At 49.9% G+C, this 16,359-nt stretch overlaps 1 protein-coding gene across 1 annotated transcript in view; it reads left to right on the plus strand.

Annotated features, from left to right (window-relative positions):
• The window catches only part of LOC144110735 (tyrosine-protein phosphatase 69D-like), a 626,192-nt gene that overhangs the window by 574,513 nt on the left and 35,320 nt on the right, over window positions 1–16,359 (plus strand). The window contains 2 exon segments of the mRNA XM_077643805.1: window positions 13,599–13,804; window positions 14,568–14,697. Of these exon segments, the coding sequence (XP_077499931.1) occupies window positions 13,599–13,804; window positions 14,568–14,697 (336 nt within the window).

Raw genomic sequence — 16,359 nt, forward strand, 5'->3', positions numbered from 1 at the left:
TATGGTGCTCGTCTGCTGGCCCGAAAGACACGGGTTCGATTCCGGCCGCGGCGTTCGAATTTCGATGGAGGCGAAATTCTAGTAGCTGCCACAAAATGGCTTCGCAAAATCACTTAATTTGGGAGTGTCGGGATTCTCCTGGGGCTAAATCACAAAGCATCCCAGACCTTGCCACCTGAAAAGAGCTGATCCGGAGCCACGACCCGGATCAACAAAGACTCCTGATCCGTCAGGCGGAGACAGCTTACTACACGACTCTCCGCGGTCTCCGGTGCTGAGAGCCGGCCGGGAGGCACCCCCTCCTAACTGCTGCGCCCCGACCGTGAGGCCCATGATGACGAGAATAAAGTTCATTCTTTCATTCGTAGAGGCCCGTGTACTGTGCAATGTCAGTGCGCGTTAAAGAACCCCAGGGGGTCGAAATTTCCGGAGCCCTTCACTGCGGCGTCCCTCATAGCCTGAGTCTCTTTGGGGCGTTAAACCCTCATAAGTAAAATATAGGACAAATAGAATACAGCATAAAAGATAGAAAAATTTTCTACATTTCAAACGAAAATTGATAAAACAATGCAACGGGAGTGTCTCAAATGAAAAGTTGACGGGCGGTGAACGTAGACAGAATACACTCTTTTCATGCGCTTCGTAAAGGATAATAATCCTAAGACGCTTTCTTATCAGAAATGATAACACTATCTAAAATGGCGGGGAAAACCACTCACGTAGGAAGAAACGACGACTGGATCCGGTAATGCATTCCATTCATTAATTACCCTCGGAAAAAAAGCTGTATTTCAAATTTTTATTACGGGTCAATGGTGGCTATATGTATGTACCAACTCTCATATGTATGCCTCTAAAGGCTGCATAGACGCAGCTTTTGTCCGCGTAATTCTGAGCACCGGTTTTCATGCTTGGAATCCATGTCGTATCCGAGTTTAGTTACATGCATTTGGTTTAACTGGCCTTAATTCTTTTTAACTAAGCTGCATTGAACAACGCCTGACAGGATGTATTTCGTGGTGGGCACTTCGAACCGGGCGCGCACGTCACGTCGCCTAAAAGGTATACACACCTGAGCCAGATTTCGTCCACCGCAGCAGACTATGCACCTCAACTTTTCTGATACCTGTGTGATGTTTTGCGCGGCTCAGATTACATCTTGCTTTGTTCATTGCGTCGTTCAGGGCCGCAGAACTTGGCGTAATCCTAACAACGGCCAATGCCAAAGGAAAGATGGCGGTGCTTTGAGCTCCCGGATCCTGGTTCTAATCTTGGGGGGGCAACGGACGCGCGCGCCCTGTTCAATACGAGCCACCGAAGAAAAAGGGAACCTGATTGGTCGCTTTTTTCTTCTTCTTTTTGGAGGAGAGCGGCGCCCAGTCTCTCTCGCCACCGCCTCTCTTATCCCTACCACCTCTCTTCCGTCCCCTTCACAGGCGTCTCGTGCCAATGCGATAACATGCTCCCAAATTGGGAATTAGCGTTCGCTTTGTGTGTCCGCGCGCGTTCGCGATCTTCCTTTATTTCATTTTTCATTATTCACTCTTCTCTTCAACCCTCCCCATTTTCTACTCTGTCGACTTATACCGCAGCTTATTTTTCCTTCCTGCTCTCTCCGCCTGCTTCTTTCTTTCTTCGGAGCTCGCGGGGCTGGTAACATCCCCTGTGATGTTCGTATTATTAATAGGCCTTTAGCAGCGTCAGTCTGCAGCGCTGGGAAGGGTCTGCTTTGCTTTAACCTTAACAAGCACGCTCCCTCCCGATATTATTAATATTACACGATAGCGCTGGCGTATGTACCACCATGCTCTGCGCTATTTGCTTCGTGTGTAACCTCCCGGGAGGCGCCTTCGCTTGGCAATTTTTTTCTTTATAGGCGGCTTGCCAGGGCATCGGCTCGTAGTGGGTGTGCTTGACGGGAGGGGGAGCCACGCCGCTATCGGCCGGTGTACTGTGTCAGGCGCTTCGTCCAGCCGCACTTAACGGGAGATAAAGGAGGCCAGCTTCGTCGGGCGCGTAACTTAGGCGCCATTATGTTGCATCATCATCAACAACAGCCGACACGGTATAGGCGCCCGGCGCCTTACCTCACCGTGCGTGAACAGACAAGGGTAGGGAAATGAGGGGCTGGGGATCTGGATGTGGGGAGATAGGGATATGCCGGGACACCGTTAGGACATGAATATGTATCTTTCATATATATACCCACCCTGCATGGCGCTTTCAGAGCGCTACACACGATAATCTTTTCTTTGCACTGTTCGGTGTCTGGCCTATGCTCGTGGATTCGTTCGCAGTGGATTCTGAAGGTTCCGCGCGATACCCGGAAGCACAGCTGTCCGCGTTTCCTAATCTCGGTTCTCTCTTTCAAGAACAGCCGCCGCACCATGCAGCGATAAGAATGCGCGCAGCTATTTCGTTATTAACGTTTAATGACTGCTCTGCCAGACAGGTTAGGCTCACTTAAACGCACTTATATGGTTACTGTTTCAAGATGTTTGCAGCCGGTGCTGCGATCCTTACCGAAGTCATCCGTATTAATTTAGACCGCTGCGTGCAGTTCCTTTAATATGCGCCTATATCTCACATCGATGGAAGTGTGTGTGTGTGCGGGGGGGGGGGGGGGGGGGCGTGGTAATTGTATTTTTGGTACCGAGGCCGGATTGTCTGTGACCGGTAATTTCGCAAGGGTTTATCGAAGCGCCGTACTTACTGGAAGCGACAGCCTCCCTACACATACAGGCGTATACAAATGATATCGAAACCAAACTTCGGCATGCAACAGAAATCGCAAAGGCTTCCCTGCAATTAAGCATCTGGTTATAGCGTGCGGACTCTCTCCACGGGATTGGCTCCATCGCTGGTGTGCTGGCCGTTTCCCCGTCGCATTAAGTTAGGACAGCGGCTAAGAGAAGGGATCTAAAAGTTCGTGCACTTTTGTTTAAAACATTCTTAGTAGCAGAAGGTTCCTTCTTTCTTAAAAAAGCATTATCCTTCTTCATGCCTACGTGTAATCTCCATCCATATCGGTGCACTTTTCAATGCGGCGGTTGATGCTGTTTTTAGTGCAGTCCTGAAATTCTTATTTCGTTGGCTCTTCCATCACTGTGCTGAGGATGTATTTTTCAATTCAGGTGGCTTTTTCCTCGCATGTTGGTCTTGACTTTGGAGAGCAGTCGTGAGTCGCAAATGGAGTCGAACCTCTCTATAACGAAACGGTTTATAAGGAATGAATACATATAACGAAGGAATGACGATTCCCCTTGGAACCTTGGTCAACACTGGCTGTAACGAAGCAGTCACCGAGCCCCTTGAAATTTGTTATAACAAGGCTCACTCGCCAATCTGTTCTAATTGTGATTTCATTATCTTTTACTGATCGTTGTATTCCATATCCGACTCTATTCTAATTCTGATATCCTTGTTATTACGTGTCTATTCGGAATCGCTTCTTTTATTCAGTTTTGCTGAATAAAATTGGAGAGGGGGCGGGGGTGAGGGGATGACGTGGCCATCTGGTGAGCAGAGACCTTCTGTTGGGTGGAAATGAGCGGTGGGAAAAGTTGGGTAGATGATGATGATGATGATTATGTATTTTTGGGGCGCAAGGGCATCTATGGCCAAAGAGCGCCATGGCACGAGGTATTTTCGTTTGCTCAAGGTGGCGTCAAATACTCATTTCTTAAGCATTTCACCTTGAATAAGCCGAGCACCAGACCAGGGGAAAGCTTGTACCCATTGTATCGGCGGTGGGTACCCGGCGGCACTGGGGATCGAACCCCGCACCTCCCGCATGCGAGGCGGATGCTCAACCACTTGGCCACCGCTGCGGTATCACAGTTGGGTAGAGGCTTCGGACACACATAACAGTGAGTTTTCGCCGAATAAGTACTGTATATGCTCATACAATAAAATGACGTCAAAGGTGCCAACGTTCATGCCGCGATGGGCGGCAACGTTGTAGGGGGTGCAGAAACTAGCCGGTCATCTTTGACCGTCGCTTGCCCCGCCGCGGTGGCTCAGTGGTTAGGGCGCTCGGCTACTGATCCGGAGTTCCCGGGTTCGAACCCGACCGCGGCGGCTGCGTTTTTATGCAGGAGTTCCTATGTCAGCTCTGAAGATGAACTGCGTTGTTTCCTTCGTTACATCAATGATTTTTGTTACAGGGCGTTTTGTGAGGGAGAGGTTCAGCGTTTATCGCCGCGCACTGCATGCTTCGCCGTGGTCCTTATCCGCAACCTTAGAGGCACCCTGGCGCCTTCGTCGACTGTGTCTAGTGGTTCGCGCGTTTTAATCATTTCGCGCTTCTTTTTACTTCCAAGCGCAGAATGTGCAATATGTGTCTTCTTTCTCTTCTTCGCGGGGAGCTTAAAGACAAAACTCGAAAGCAAACAGTTTCCGCGTTGTCAGGTCCCCTGCTACCACCAGCTTTTGTTCATGCTGTGGTCACGGCTGGCTTGCGCGCTCTACCGCGTCGCGCTTCTTTGTTTAACGTTTAACTTTCTTGTTCTCGTTTTGCTTTTTGTTTTCTTTTTCCTCCTCGGACTCGAAAGCAAAAACGACACGCGATAACGCTTTCGCGCGGTGTTGTTCGAACCGCTTAGGGTAAAGAACGGCCGTGCCCGAGCTAAGCCATCAGCGTTTCCACGTTGGGAAACAGAAAATAAATAACGAAAATCAAAAACGTACCTGCGAACTTGTAGTCTGAAGAAAAAGAAGGAAAAAGTGGTAATGGCCAAAGCGGCAAGAGAGGCATTCCGATGCAAGGAGTTATAAGAGGGGAAAAAAAATAAAGTAAAGAAGAAATAGAACATTAGAGGCGACGAGGGGACAGCGCTGTCGTGGTCGACAGCATGCCTTGCACATACATGACCCGAGAGGTGGCGCAAACGTTTCTCCCTTTGTGTTCCTTTCGTATTAACTCCCCCCGCGCGGTTCGCGTGATCCCAAGTTTAAACAAATGCGCCTCTTTTATTTCTCTTTCTTCTTTATCTCCCTCTATCTCGCTCCGTCTCTTCTTTCATTCCGTGCCCGCAAGTTCGCCGTCTCTTGTTTGCCGCTCCGCAGTTTTCCAGTCGCGGCCGGTTTCCCAGCGACCACCATTGTGCCCCCATCTTTCTTTTCCCTCGCTCGCTTAGATGCGCACGGCTCGCGCGCATACAAGCGCGTTTTTACCGCCGCGATCGCTATCGCCTGTCTTTCTTTTAGTTTACTTTCATTTCCAAATTCTCTCTCTCTCTCTCGTTTTTAGTACTAAGCGATCCGTCGCTTTTTGTTTTCTCCCCCCCCCTCCAACACACACACACACACACACACACACACACACACACACACACACACACACACACACACACACACACACACACACACACACACACACACACACACTTTTCAGCGAAGCCCTTTGTTTCGGCGAGGGCTTCCCGCAGGCCCCCTTAGTGTTGTTTGAACCGCGTCGCAGCGCCCGCGCCGCCGTGTACGCTCAAACTGCGTGCGTTTTCGCACGTAAGCGTGCTGGCGAGAGCGAATCTGTTTCTTCCCGTGGCGCACGCCGTACGAACACGCACATGTGCGCTCGCTGGCGAAGCATCTGCAGGGAGAAACCGGGCGTGACACGCAGGCAGGTACAGACAGACAGCGGGCGGATTTGAACTGGAAAATACGGAAGCGTAGTCGCTACTGGGGGTTTTCTAGTATCTCTTTATATATGCTTCACTTTTTTTAATTTTTGTTGCTTATATCCTTTCCCTTGGCTCACATGCGCGCGAGTCCTGGGTGTTCTCATATTGCGAATGGAAATCGCGGTTGCTCGAGTTTGGGACGGGGGCTCGACGGTGCGTGCAAATCCGGTTTAGCGCCCGGCGGATTTTCCTTATTTAATTACGCGCGCGAGATCATTTGCGCGCCCCACGGGCGCGTTCTCTTGTGCTTGCCTGTTATTGTTGCTCGCCTTCGACCTCGCTGATGCGCGAGGTTAGCGCCAGCAGCTGGGCTGGAAAGAGAGAAAAAACTTATTCTCCGGTGAGAAGAACAGAATGTAAAGGTGCCGGAGAACCCGAAGGATGGATCATAGGGCACAGTGGCAGAATGAGTCGCGGAAGCCGGGACGGTTGGAATTGAACGGAACGGGAGAGCTGTTTGACGCTGAACATGTTTGGGGCATATTTGTTGTGCGTAAGAATTATTAAGGAGGTAAACTTTGGGATACTTTTCCTTATAGTTTGGTTGTATGGGTACATAATACTGCATATATTATTTCTGAAGTAATTATTTGTACAGACTTACACCTGCTAGCATGGCAAGGCAGGCGACTAGCAAGGGCAAAACGAATGACCGCGGCTCCGTGACAAGTCAGCGCCATTGGTTTCAGCGTCTTTATTTTTTTGTGGGGGGAGGGAGCGAATTGCCGCTTCTTTCTTGAGCTGTATGCGATTATAATAGCGTGTTTGTAACGCACGCCTCTACTGCCAGCCGCCCTGTGCGCATGCGCAGAGGGCCCATAGGAGTCAGGTGTACCGGCGCGTAGTTACACCTTGTCCATCGGGGCTATTTTCGCATGCGAACTTTCGCGAAACGAGTAAACAGAGCTCACCTCTGTGTATAAAGGTGTTGCAGAAGATTGGTTAAAGTGACATAGCTGGATGCTACTCATGAACGAAGCGGCGAATGCCCTTCTAAAGGAGGCCGTGCGACTAATGGCGTCTACGTATCATCGTCACGGTCAATCGCTTGCGCCTGTTTTTGCCATGCAAGCAGGCGCAAAGAGGTCCGAATAATCGCTGTGACACTAATATAACTTCCAACTTATTACGGTAATAGTTATCTAAATAATCACGTCACTGCACCAGGCCAAACATCACAAGGCATCATAACTCCTGTGGGAAGCAAGCGGAGACTAGCTTACAATAAACCTGCTGCATCGCCAACTGCTCAGCCGCGGAAAAGAAGACACAGACACAACTGGCGGAGAATGAACATGTATTCTGACAGCGCCGGCCAATGTATGGCATAGCTGGAAGAGGGGGTCCAGAGGGAGAGCAGAAACGGCTCAGTAAGGCATGCTGCTGGGCTCGTTGGTTTAGCATCTTTAAAAGCTTGGAACAAAACCACCTTGGCGTAAATAAATTCGCACCGACAAAACAAAAAGACAAGGAGACAACAGACAGGGGCCAACTTCCAGCTGTTTATTGCAGAAATAAAACCACGTAGATATATAGCCTCAGGATACGCCCACCTTTTTCACTATACGTGCCTTATCACAGCCGTAACTTATCACCTCGTTGTATCAGTTTTGCGCAGAAAATCTGTACTCCGGCTGTAGCCATCGACAGAAACACAAAAGGGGAAAGGGGAGGGGTGTCGTTCGCGACACTGTTAAAAGCGAAACCGCTGCACTGGCTTGACTTTGCCTGGTAGATCGCCGTAGCACCTGTTCCTGGGTTGCCACTATTGCACGTGAATACTGTGGCACTATTGCCACCCTACTGTGGGGGAAGGGGGGTTCGCGATAACGACCACTCGAGGATGCAGCACTTCGGAACATGGGGTTGAAGAAAGTGACCATTGTCCAGGTTATTAGTCTCGGGCGCAGTTTGTAAGCCGGGCGGGATTGGCGAGTGCCATTCATGTCGACGGCGCGTACTTGGACCACGTGGCGTCTCACCAAGGAAGTGGGAGTTTGGAGCGTCACCGTGCGAGCGGGATCCCGACGTAGACTTCACGCGCCCCGGCCTCCAGTTTTCACCCACACCGTAGTTCCGCACGTGTACACGCTGGTTTCCATGGGAACCGTCCAGTCATCAGACTCCCGCGGCGAATCTGCAACTGCTGGAAGAAAAGGTATCCAAGCGAGACCGCAACTGGTACCCCAACACTAACTCCGACGGCGGTTTTCCCGTCTTCTGGGGCGCCCTCCTGTAGTAGAACAAGAACCTGACAAGGTTGGCTTCCAAATCCAAGGTTGGCTTCCCGCCCTTAATCGTACCGACTGATCTCTCTGCAGCTCCATTAGACTGCGGGTGTAAAAGGGGCTCTCCGCAGGTACAGTCTAGCTTGATGTGAAGGTTATCGCGCAAGCGTCGACCGAAAACAGGAACAGCGCCATGGCCCAGAATCCTCTGCTGTGGCGAGAGAAGTATCGGGCCAGCTTCTCTCACTCTTTTAGCTGGTCCTTAAGCAGCCGCCACTCCCTTCTAGGCAAGCAGCTTAATCGTATTTTGTTCCATCGAGCAGGCAGTGATGGTATTGCGCGCGACGTTATCTTCGGTATTATCTGGAATTGGACGCTACGAAGGTGCAGCTGGCGTGTGTAACAGCAGTTATACCCTTACGCAAACTTCCGTTTCGAAATTTCATGGGTGGGCAAGGACAGCGTGACGAGGAGATGTTGTGATGGTATATTTTTTGCAACTCGGAAAGTCGTTCAAATGAAGCAGGGCTAAGGAGCAGCTTTACCAAATCATTCCCACCAATTTTGCTGTCGTCCGCAAAGATGAGAGGTAACAAAGTCCACATTCGATTGCAAAGAATGGAAAGCTTGTAATAAAGAGAAAGGATGGTAATTTCGTCGCGGCGGTAATAGTTGTAGCATGGAACAGCGAACGATGTAAATCTTGACTGTCATTGTTCCAAAACCGGCCGCTAGGAGCCTGGAACGCTAGGCCGGTCGACGCTCGCGCAATGAACTTCAAATCACGGTGTATGTATGTTCTTAGCTCTTGCGATTACCCTGCCTCTTGGAGAGGCAGGAATGGAACTTGCCTTATAGAATTTGAGCAAGGCTCCAGTCTTCAGCTGCAGGCTGGCAGAAGACCCTTTGATCAGACAGAGATCCCGGGAAAACACATCGTGGTAGTCGCCGACTATGTTTATCGCTGCTGTAGATTCTTGCGGTGCGTCTGGGAAGTCTTGCGTCGACGACCGGAGCACTGGATCCCCCGCTCTGTCAAAGAAAGAAAGCGGGTCACGGCCACGAAGATTCGGCGCCGAGCAGTTGAGCACGATAAGCGAGCAGATTACGTGAGACACTCGAGTATTGCACACACCGCTGCAATTCTCCCAGCACTGGCGGTGGTCCAACATACCATGATAGCTTCACATTCGCCCCATCAATACCGCCCTGAGGCACGGCGTCTTAAAGAGCGGCTTCTTCGAGAGCCAAAGCTTTTCCCACCACCACTTGCGGCGTGACGCGGCCTTTATTGCCGGTGATGCGACACATCTTTGCGAGCTGACCTCGGTACCCGCAGCGATAACAGCTTGCTCTGATGCAACTACAGCTGCTGTCGTCATGTTTTCCGCTACCACATTTACCACAGTGTTGCGGCACAAAACGAACTCGTTAAGCTTGAACATTCCGTGGGCTGGGAAGCTTGGAACTTAAGCGGGGGGCGTAAATTCCGGTGTCGTATTTTAAGCCTCGTTTTCTGTAGCTTCGGCAGAAAGTGCCAATGCTTCGGCCTCTGCTGGCGTTAAATACTGTTTTGCTAACATTTGCTTCCGCAGGGTGACTGAGCGCACGCCGCGGACAATGCGATCCTTCGGCATGCGGTCAAGGGACGTGCCGAAATTGCAGTCCGCTATTCGTCGAATAGCAACGAGAAACGGCCTAACGGTTTCGCCGGGAAGCTTTGAGCGATTCGAGAACATGTAGCCCTCGGTTATCTCGTGCTTGTTCGGAACGTAGTACGCATCCAAACTTTGAACAACCTCCTTGTAAGTCAATTCATTTGACGCATGTGGCGTAACTCTGAAAGCCAACACTTCAACCGCCTTGCTAGACAACGCTGAAACTAATAGTGCTCTCTTAGACGAGTTCGTTACACTGTTTGCTCCCAAACACGCTTCTGCTCTCACTAGGTAAGATTTCCACTTATCTCTTGTTTCGTTGAAGTCCGGCAACTGCAGGCAGGCCATCGTTGTCGGCTCAGGGGCAGGAAGCTTCGGGATCCGTCTTGGTGGCGTGGGTAAAAAAAAAAAGGCCTCGCCGCCACTGTTGCATCGCGAGCTACTCAGCCGCGGGCAAGCAGACACAGCTGGCAGGGAATGAGCGTTTATTCGGGCAGCGCAGGCCAATATAGAGCATAGGTGGAAAGGGGAGGGGTCCAGAGGGAGAGGAGGAAAGCAGAAACGGCTATCGCTCGAGTCATCGACAGAAACACGAAAGGGGAAGGGGGGGGGGGGGGGGCGACGTTAAAGGTGCGCTGTTCGGCCGCAACACCACATTCTTTTTTCGTGAGCAAGAGAGGATTAAAAAAAAGAGCGCATCACGCTCTCTTACTTTCAACGTAGTCCGTTTCACCTTCGCTTGCTTTTAGGAGTGAATGCAGGTGTAGATTCCTCGTGAGTATATCAGTTCCTGTAAGGAGGAAAATTTTGAATACATTATTTTTCCTTAAAGCTTTCGCTCCTTTATGAGAACAGCAGATATTTTTAATCCCGTGTTTATTCCATGATAGCCTTAGTCGCTTGTGCGATGAAAAACCCAACTAAACTGAGCTAATAATTCTCAAAATGTACCATTAGCAGCAAATATACATTAGTTATGTTCCACGCCAAATATATCGTCCGTGCGGGGAAAAGCCCATCCGCACCCGTTTCTGCCACTCTTTCGGTCAGGTTGCTCTTAGCAGGAAGTTCCACTTTGTTGCCGTGGTCATTAGTTTATTCTTGAATACTGCCATCTTTCAATGGAAGGTGGATTTGTACAATAAGACAGGGATACAGAAGAAAAAACTGAGCAGACGCTTAAGCTCCGCCTTAAAAGTGAAACGCGATTGGACGGCATCGCTCCGCACTACTCCTAGAGGCCTCCGTGCGCAAGGGAAACTTTCGACTGCGCATCCTCGAGGACGAATGATGACGTCACACTCACTCACAGCACTCCTGGTGGCCTGCGCGGGAAGTGGAAAGCTTCCGTTCCTTCAAGCTGCGCAAGGCCTCCGCTGCTGGCGCTCCTGGTATTTTTCAGGGACGAACGACGCGACGGAGCCAGACTCTGGCGACGCCGACGCCGGCTTTCCCGTCTCAAGAGCTCCATACGCTCTCGCGCTAAACAAACAGAGACATCAGGCAAAGTGTCACTAACAACAAAGGTACCCATTCTAGAATACTACATCAATGCGATGTCATCGTGCACGGGAGCTTAACAGATTACGTTTAAGTAATTTGAAGAAATCAGTATAAATAATCGAGTAGATCAGCGCTCAGAGGATCACCGGTTATTGCAGATTCGCCTCAAACAATTTATTTATTTATTTATTATGGATACCTCAAGGGCCCTTGAGGACCCTTGAGGAATTCTGTGCTAGGTAAGTTCATCGTCATCGTTATCATCATCACCCTGACTACACCCACTGATGATGATGAACTTACCTTGTTACATATGTTTCCTGATTTCTTGTGCCCGTTCCCACCGATTTGTCTTTTTGTTGATAAGTGTAGCTGATTTCTTTGTTTGCTTACCCCTATTTTTAGCTCTTTGTGTTTAACCGCGAAGCTGTGGGGTTTTTGTTTGGCGAAACCTTCCCTATGCAATATCCGCAAGGGTCTTGCGGTTCCTGAAATAAATGAACAGCAAGGGTTTTTTTTTGTTTCGTTGTGTAATGGGTCTAGAAATGTAACAATATTTGTCTCAGTTTGTTCTTGTTAACAATAATTTTACTGAGAGAGAATGTCTCATGCGTGCGGTGTAACCACTAGAGTAACTGATTACTTTCGAGTTGTCAATATTGTAATGCCCCTTGACCAACTGAAAAAAATACGATTGCGATTAGTAACAGACGGTAACCCACTTTTTCTAAGAAGTCAGTAATGAAAATGTGGCCACAGGAATTATAGAAAATTTTAGAATGCGCTGTTGCCGGCCAGTGGCATACAATAATGTTATGCTAAAGCTCCCTATTGATTATATCCTCCTCAGTCTTGAAGATGACCATCGCTGTTCGAAACCTGCTAAGCAGTATGGAGTGTGAGCAGCGCTCTGCTGCTCAAGTGTTGCGGTCATCACCGGTGCCTGACTTCATTCTTGGCCACACATGCTGCAGTAATCCGCTTATAGGCGGCCTTCTTGGCCGGCCCCGAGGTCGGCGGCCTGTCGGACACCGCGCAGTGACCGTTGCCGTCATCAGTGCTGCCGGTGCACGGTTCTTGTGCGTGCACGCGAGCCGCTCTAATGCCTGTCGCGTGTTCGCTTTTGGCACCGTAATTGTTTCGTTCGCTATAAGTATAAGGTTAAACAGATTCCTCCATCGCATACGTTTTTCTCGGCAGATCATTGTCGACCGTGGTCGGCTGCCTGCTAGTACTCAGAAGAACGTCCATCTCAACCTTTTGAAGTCTTTCCGTAAAGTAATGAGGGTAATAGTGTTGTGCTCCGTTTGGCCCGGGTAGAGATGCACCAACATCACTTGGACTAGGGTTGAAGGCGTTCTAATTAGCACCCTTTTCAGTTGCGTTCGATGCCCAAAGGCTTCGAGGTGATCGTTATTCTTGTACCGTGTTTAAAATACCTCGTAGCTGAGAAAACTCTGGCCAGTTTGTAGGAGCGGTGTGCAAAACGTTTTGTGAAAAAAAAAATTGTAGTGCATCACGAGGCGTGACAAAATGGTTGGATACGGGCTGGTTATTGTGGCATCGATATATGTTTCTGCCTTCTGGTTCCCGTGTTCACGTCTTCCGTGTTGAGGATTGGGCAAAAGTTGTCAAAGCGTCAGGATCGAGTAGCAGGTCCTAGCAGCAGATCAAACAACAGATCTACAGTTTCACCTGGAGGTTCTTGGTCACTTGAGAAAGGCTATTCTGCTTGCAATCTGCGATCGTTTCGGCGACGACTGTGCAGCGATCCCGGAGCTAATGGTGTCATATACATTACGCGATGACGTAAGTGGCTGATAGTAAGCGGCATACAGCTGTCGTTGCCATGTACCCCGTGATACATTAGTGGGGCAGGAGAGGCCTACTCCTTCGAACCTCACACTGTATTCTGTCGTTTGGCACGGGCAGGGACACTTTATTTTTGGTTCTTCTTATAGTCCCACTATAATTTTTTTCTATTCTGTCGTCATGCGCCTTACCTTCCGTGCAGTGGAAGTTGCCACCATCTCTGTCTCTATTTTCCCTCTTAATTAAGTGAAAAGCTTCACTACGCTAGGTAAAACAGTCGTCGCGTAGGCCGGAGAATGACCTTGAACGACCTTCAGTCCAACCATGTTAGCCGTGTGTGACAATGCGTGGTACATTTATGGCGTCGAACCCTTGACCCCTGACCTTGACCCATGCCCTTTAGTTGACCTTTAACATTGGTTGACCTTTGACCTTAAGAACATCCGATGGGGTGATGTGAAGCGACGTGACGACATCCGATGGGGTATCGTAAAACCATGTGATACCACGTCACAGCCACGTGGTCGTGTGGGTATATATAGATTGGTTATCGCGAGCGTGTAGTGGAGCTGCCATGGACGAGCCTCAGACGCTTGGCAAGCGTGCTTGCTTTTCGCTGAATTCGAAGGTTAACCAAGTTAAGCCATTGCCAATTTTTTTCTCCTTCTCACTCTCCACAGGGTTAGCAATGACGCGATGTTTTACATCTCTCGCAGTTCCGGTGAGCGTGGAGGTGTCGCAGAGTGTGGTCGAGGCGACGGTCAACTCCTCGGTGACGCTGACATGCCTCGCCACGGGCCACCCCAAGGTCACCACGCTGCTCTGGTCCCGGGCGTCGGGCGACGAGGACGAGTCGGCCGCCGGCAACGCCACCACGAGCGCAGAGGACAACCGTCTGCCCGAGAGCACAAACGTCACGCAGGTGGGAACCAGCGCCCTCTCGCGAAAACAAAATGTATGCCGCTCGAATTCTAGCGGAGGAGCAGCTTTGCTAATTTTTCGCTCAGCGTTACAAAGGATCGACGTTAAAGAAACGAAGAGCATATACGCTTACTCCCAGCAGCTGTTATTATTCGCATTTAATTATTTAAAATGTGCTGCCGGCCTGAATGCAGGATTTAAGAAGGAGTGAGCGGTGCACAGTAATTGGGAAAACAGTTCCTCAATAAGGTCTCAACATAAGCAACTAATACCAACTGTTATAACCGGGAAACACATATTAGGATCATGATAACAATATTAAACAAATAAATAATACCAGTGATAATGCGGATTAGTGTATGTATCATAAAGAAATGCAACAATACCGAAGTACGTGCGACAAAATCTATACATCCTTTTGAACAAATGCATCACATATTTTAGACTTGAATGACAGCGCATGTATGAGAACGTGGCTCTGCCAATTTATTCGGAAGATAACAGGCTTTTTCCAGCACCCCATTTCGGTGCGACAGGGGTTTTCGTGTTCGGACCCCGTGCCCGGAGAAACTTTTCTCTGATAAGAAAACTTGAGAGACCGGTACAATTTTGTTGGCCTGTAGCTGCGATCGCCTTGTCGTTACTCCTCATTGCTTTCCCTCGCTTCTCTTTTTGCACGTGTCTCCTACTCTTGCTCGTTTCGTTGCGCTCTAAGCGTGATTTTAAGCGTGACTTTAAGCGTGACCGCGGCTGTTCGCGCGCAGGTGTCCGAGGTCCAGTACCGGGCGCAGCTGACGCTTGAGTCCCTCCAGAGGCGGGACAATGGCACCTACTTCTGCTACGCGGGCAACGAGTACAACATGACCATGGCGCTGCAGGATGTACTCGTCCTGGGTGCGTAGTACTGTCGTCCGCCGGCGAAATGCGAACATTGCTTGCAGCGCGTGGTCCTTGGTAGATTCGGTGCCGAATGATAACAGCGCGGCACGGGAGTTTTCGCTCACCCAAATGGTTTCAAATTAAATGTACGCTAAATGTGCCGAAGGACACGCTGTGCACGGCAACGCGGAGAAGCGCACTGTCCAATGTTCCTTTTCTGTCTTGTTGAATTGTTCCACTGCGTCGTTAGAAATTTTTGATTTACGCCTGCGTAGCAGCCGACATCGTCGCGCGCTCTCACTTCTTCGTGAATGCAAACAGCGCTTGTTAAACAAGACGTGTGAGCACAGAACTAGACAATTCAGGCCGTAAGACAGCACTGGTGAGAACAAAGCAACACCGAACGCGGACAACAGTGGCTGTGCTTTCTCGCTTTGTGTTCATGTGTGCCGTTTAATTGGCGCTGTTTTCATTCAGTAATGTGTGTACTTGCCCGCCTCAACACCCTGGTTTTCCTTTTTTGCCCGTGTGCTAGCGATAGCGCGTTCTTGCCACGCCGTACTCGCACGGACGTTTACACTTAGATGTCGCGCGTCTAGAGCGGTTGTTGGACACTAGTGGCAACCTTAATAGGGGAAAGTTTGCCTCGTGAAAACAAAGCGAGGACCAGGCTGGCTCTGTCATTACTACGGAAGCTACGTTTATTTATTTTCTGTTTCTCTGTCTCTAAGAAATGCGTCTAGATAGAACTTTGCGCATGTTTTGCGCGATCTCGTGGCTCGCTTTTCTCATGTACGGTCTGGTAGTTTTAGCGCTTTAAATGCAAGCATGGAAAAAAATACATATAAGGGAAGAAGAATACGAGAAATTGGGGCAGTTCCTTTCACAGCTTCATTTCACATGTCGGGACGAAGTGAACGCGAAGATGTGAAGCTTGCTTATGTAACTCTCTGTTTCACTTTGCACTTTTCGCCATCGTGTAGTTACTACACTCAACCTATGCATGGAGCTTTGGCACTTATAAAAGTGAAATATGCGAGTCGTATGCGTCTGGACATTTCAGCATGCGGTGTGATTTCGTTTTTTACCATGCACTTTGTAATACTTTTTACTTCGTTTTTTTTTCTGCAAACAGCTCCATTTGAGAGTTGAGCCTCGGCGCGCATCGCCTTGCTCAGCGGTGCGCATTGCCGAGCGCTCCTCCGCCGTCCCCCCCCATCACCCCCCCCCCGTCCCCCCATAAGCTTTTTATTTTTTGCCAGGCGCGCAGAGAGGGTTCTTTGCAAATGCTAACTTTCCGCCGTCGGCATACAGCTTGGGTACCTAGCTTGAAAGAAGAACAAAAATGTAATTTCTGCTGGTGCGTATCCGCCACCGCCGGCCGTCAGGCTTCATTGCCCCTGCAGGCATCAAGTTGGGCTTTGCCTCACATGACCTGATGTTGCGGAGGAGTACCCTTTGCGGGGGCAGGAATGACGAGCGAGCAAGCGAGCGAACGAGAGGGTGTGGTAGTGTGCTCGAGAGGCAACGTTCGCGAACAGGGATAGCCGGCCTGGCTCGACTGGCTGGCTCGACTGGCAGGTCGGCAGACATTCCCGGAATGCCGCCGCCGCTGCTTCGGCGACGTTCGCGGCCCATAAAGCCCCCGGCGTCTGCAGCGCCCTGGCGCAGTCTCTC

Source organism: Amblyomma americanum, chromosome 11, assembly GCF_052857255.1.
Source record: "Amblyomma americanum isolate KBUSLIRL-KWMA chromosome 11, ASM5285725v1, whole genome shotgun sequence".
Taxonomy (NCBI): Eukaryota; Metazoa; Arthropoda; class Arachnida; order Ixodida; family Ixodidae; genus Amblyomma; species Amblyomma americanum.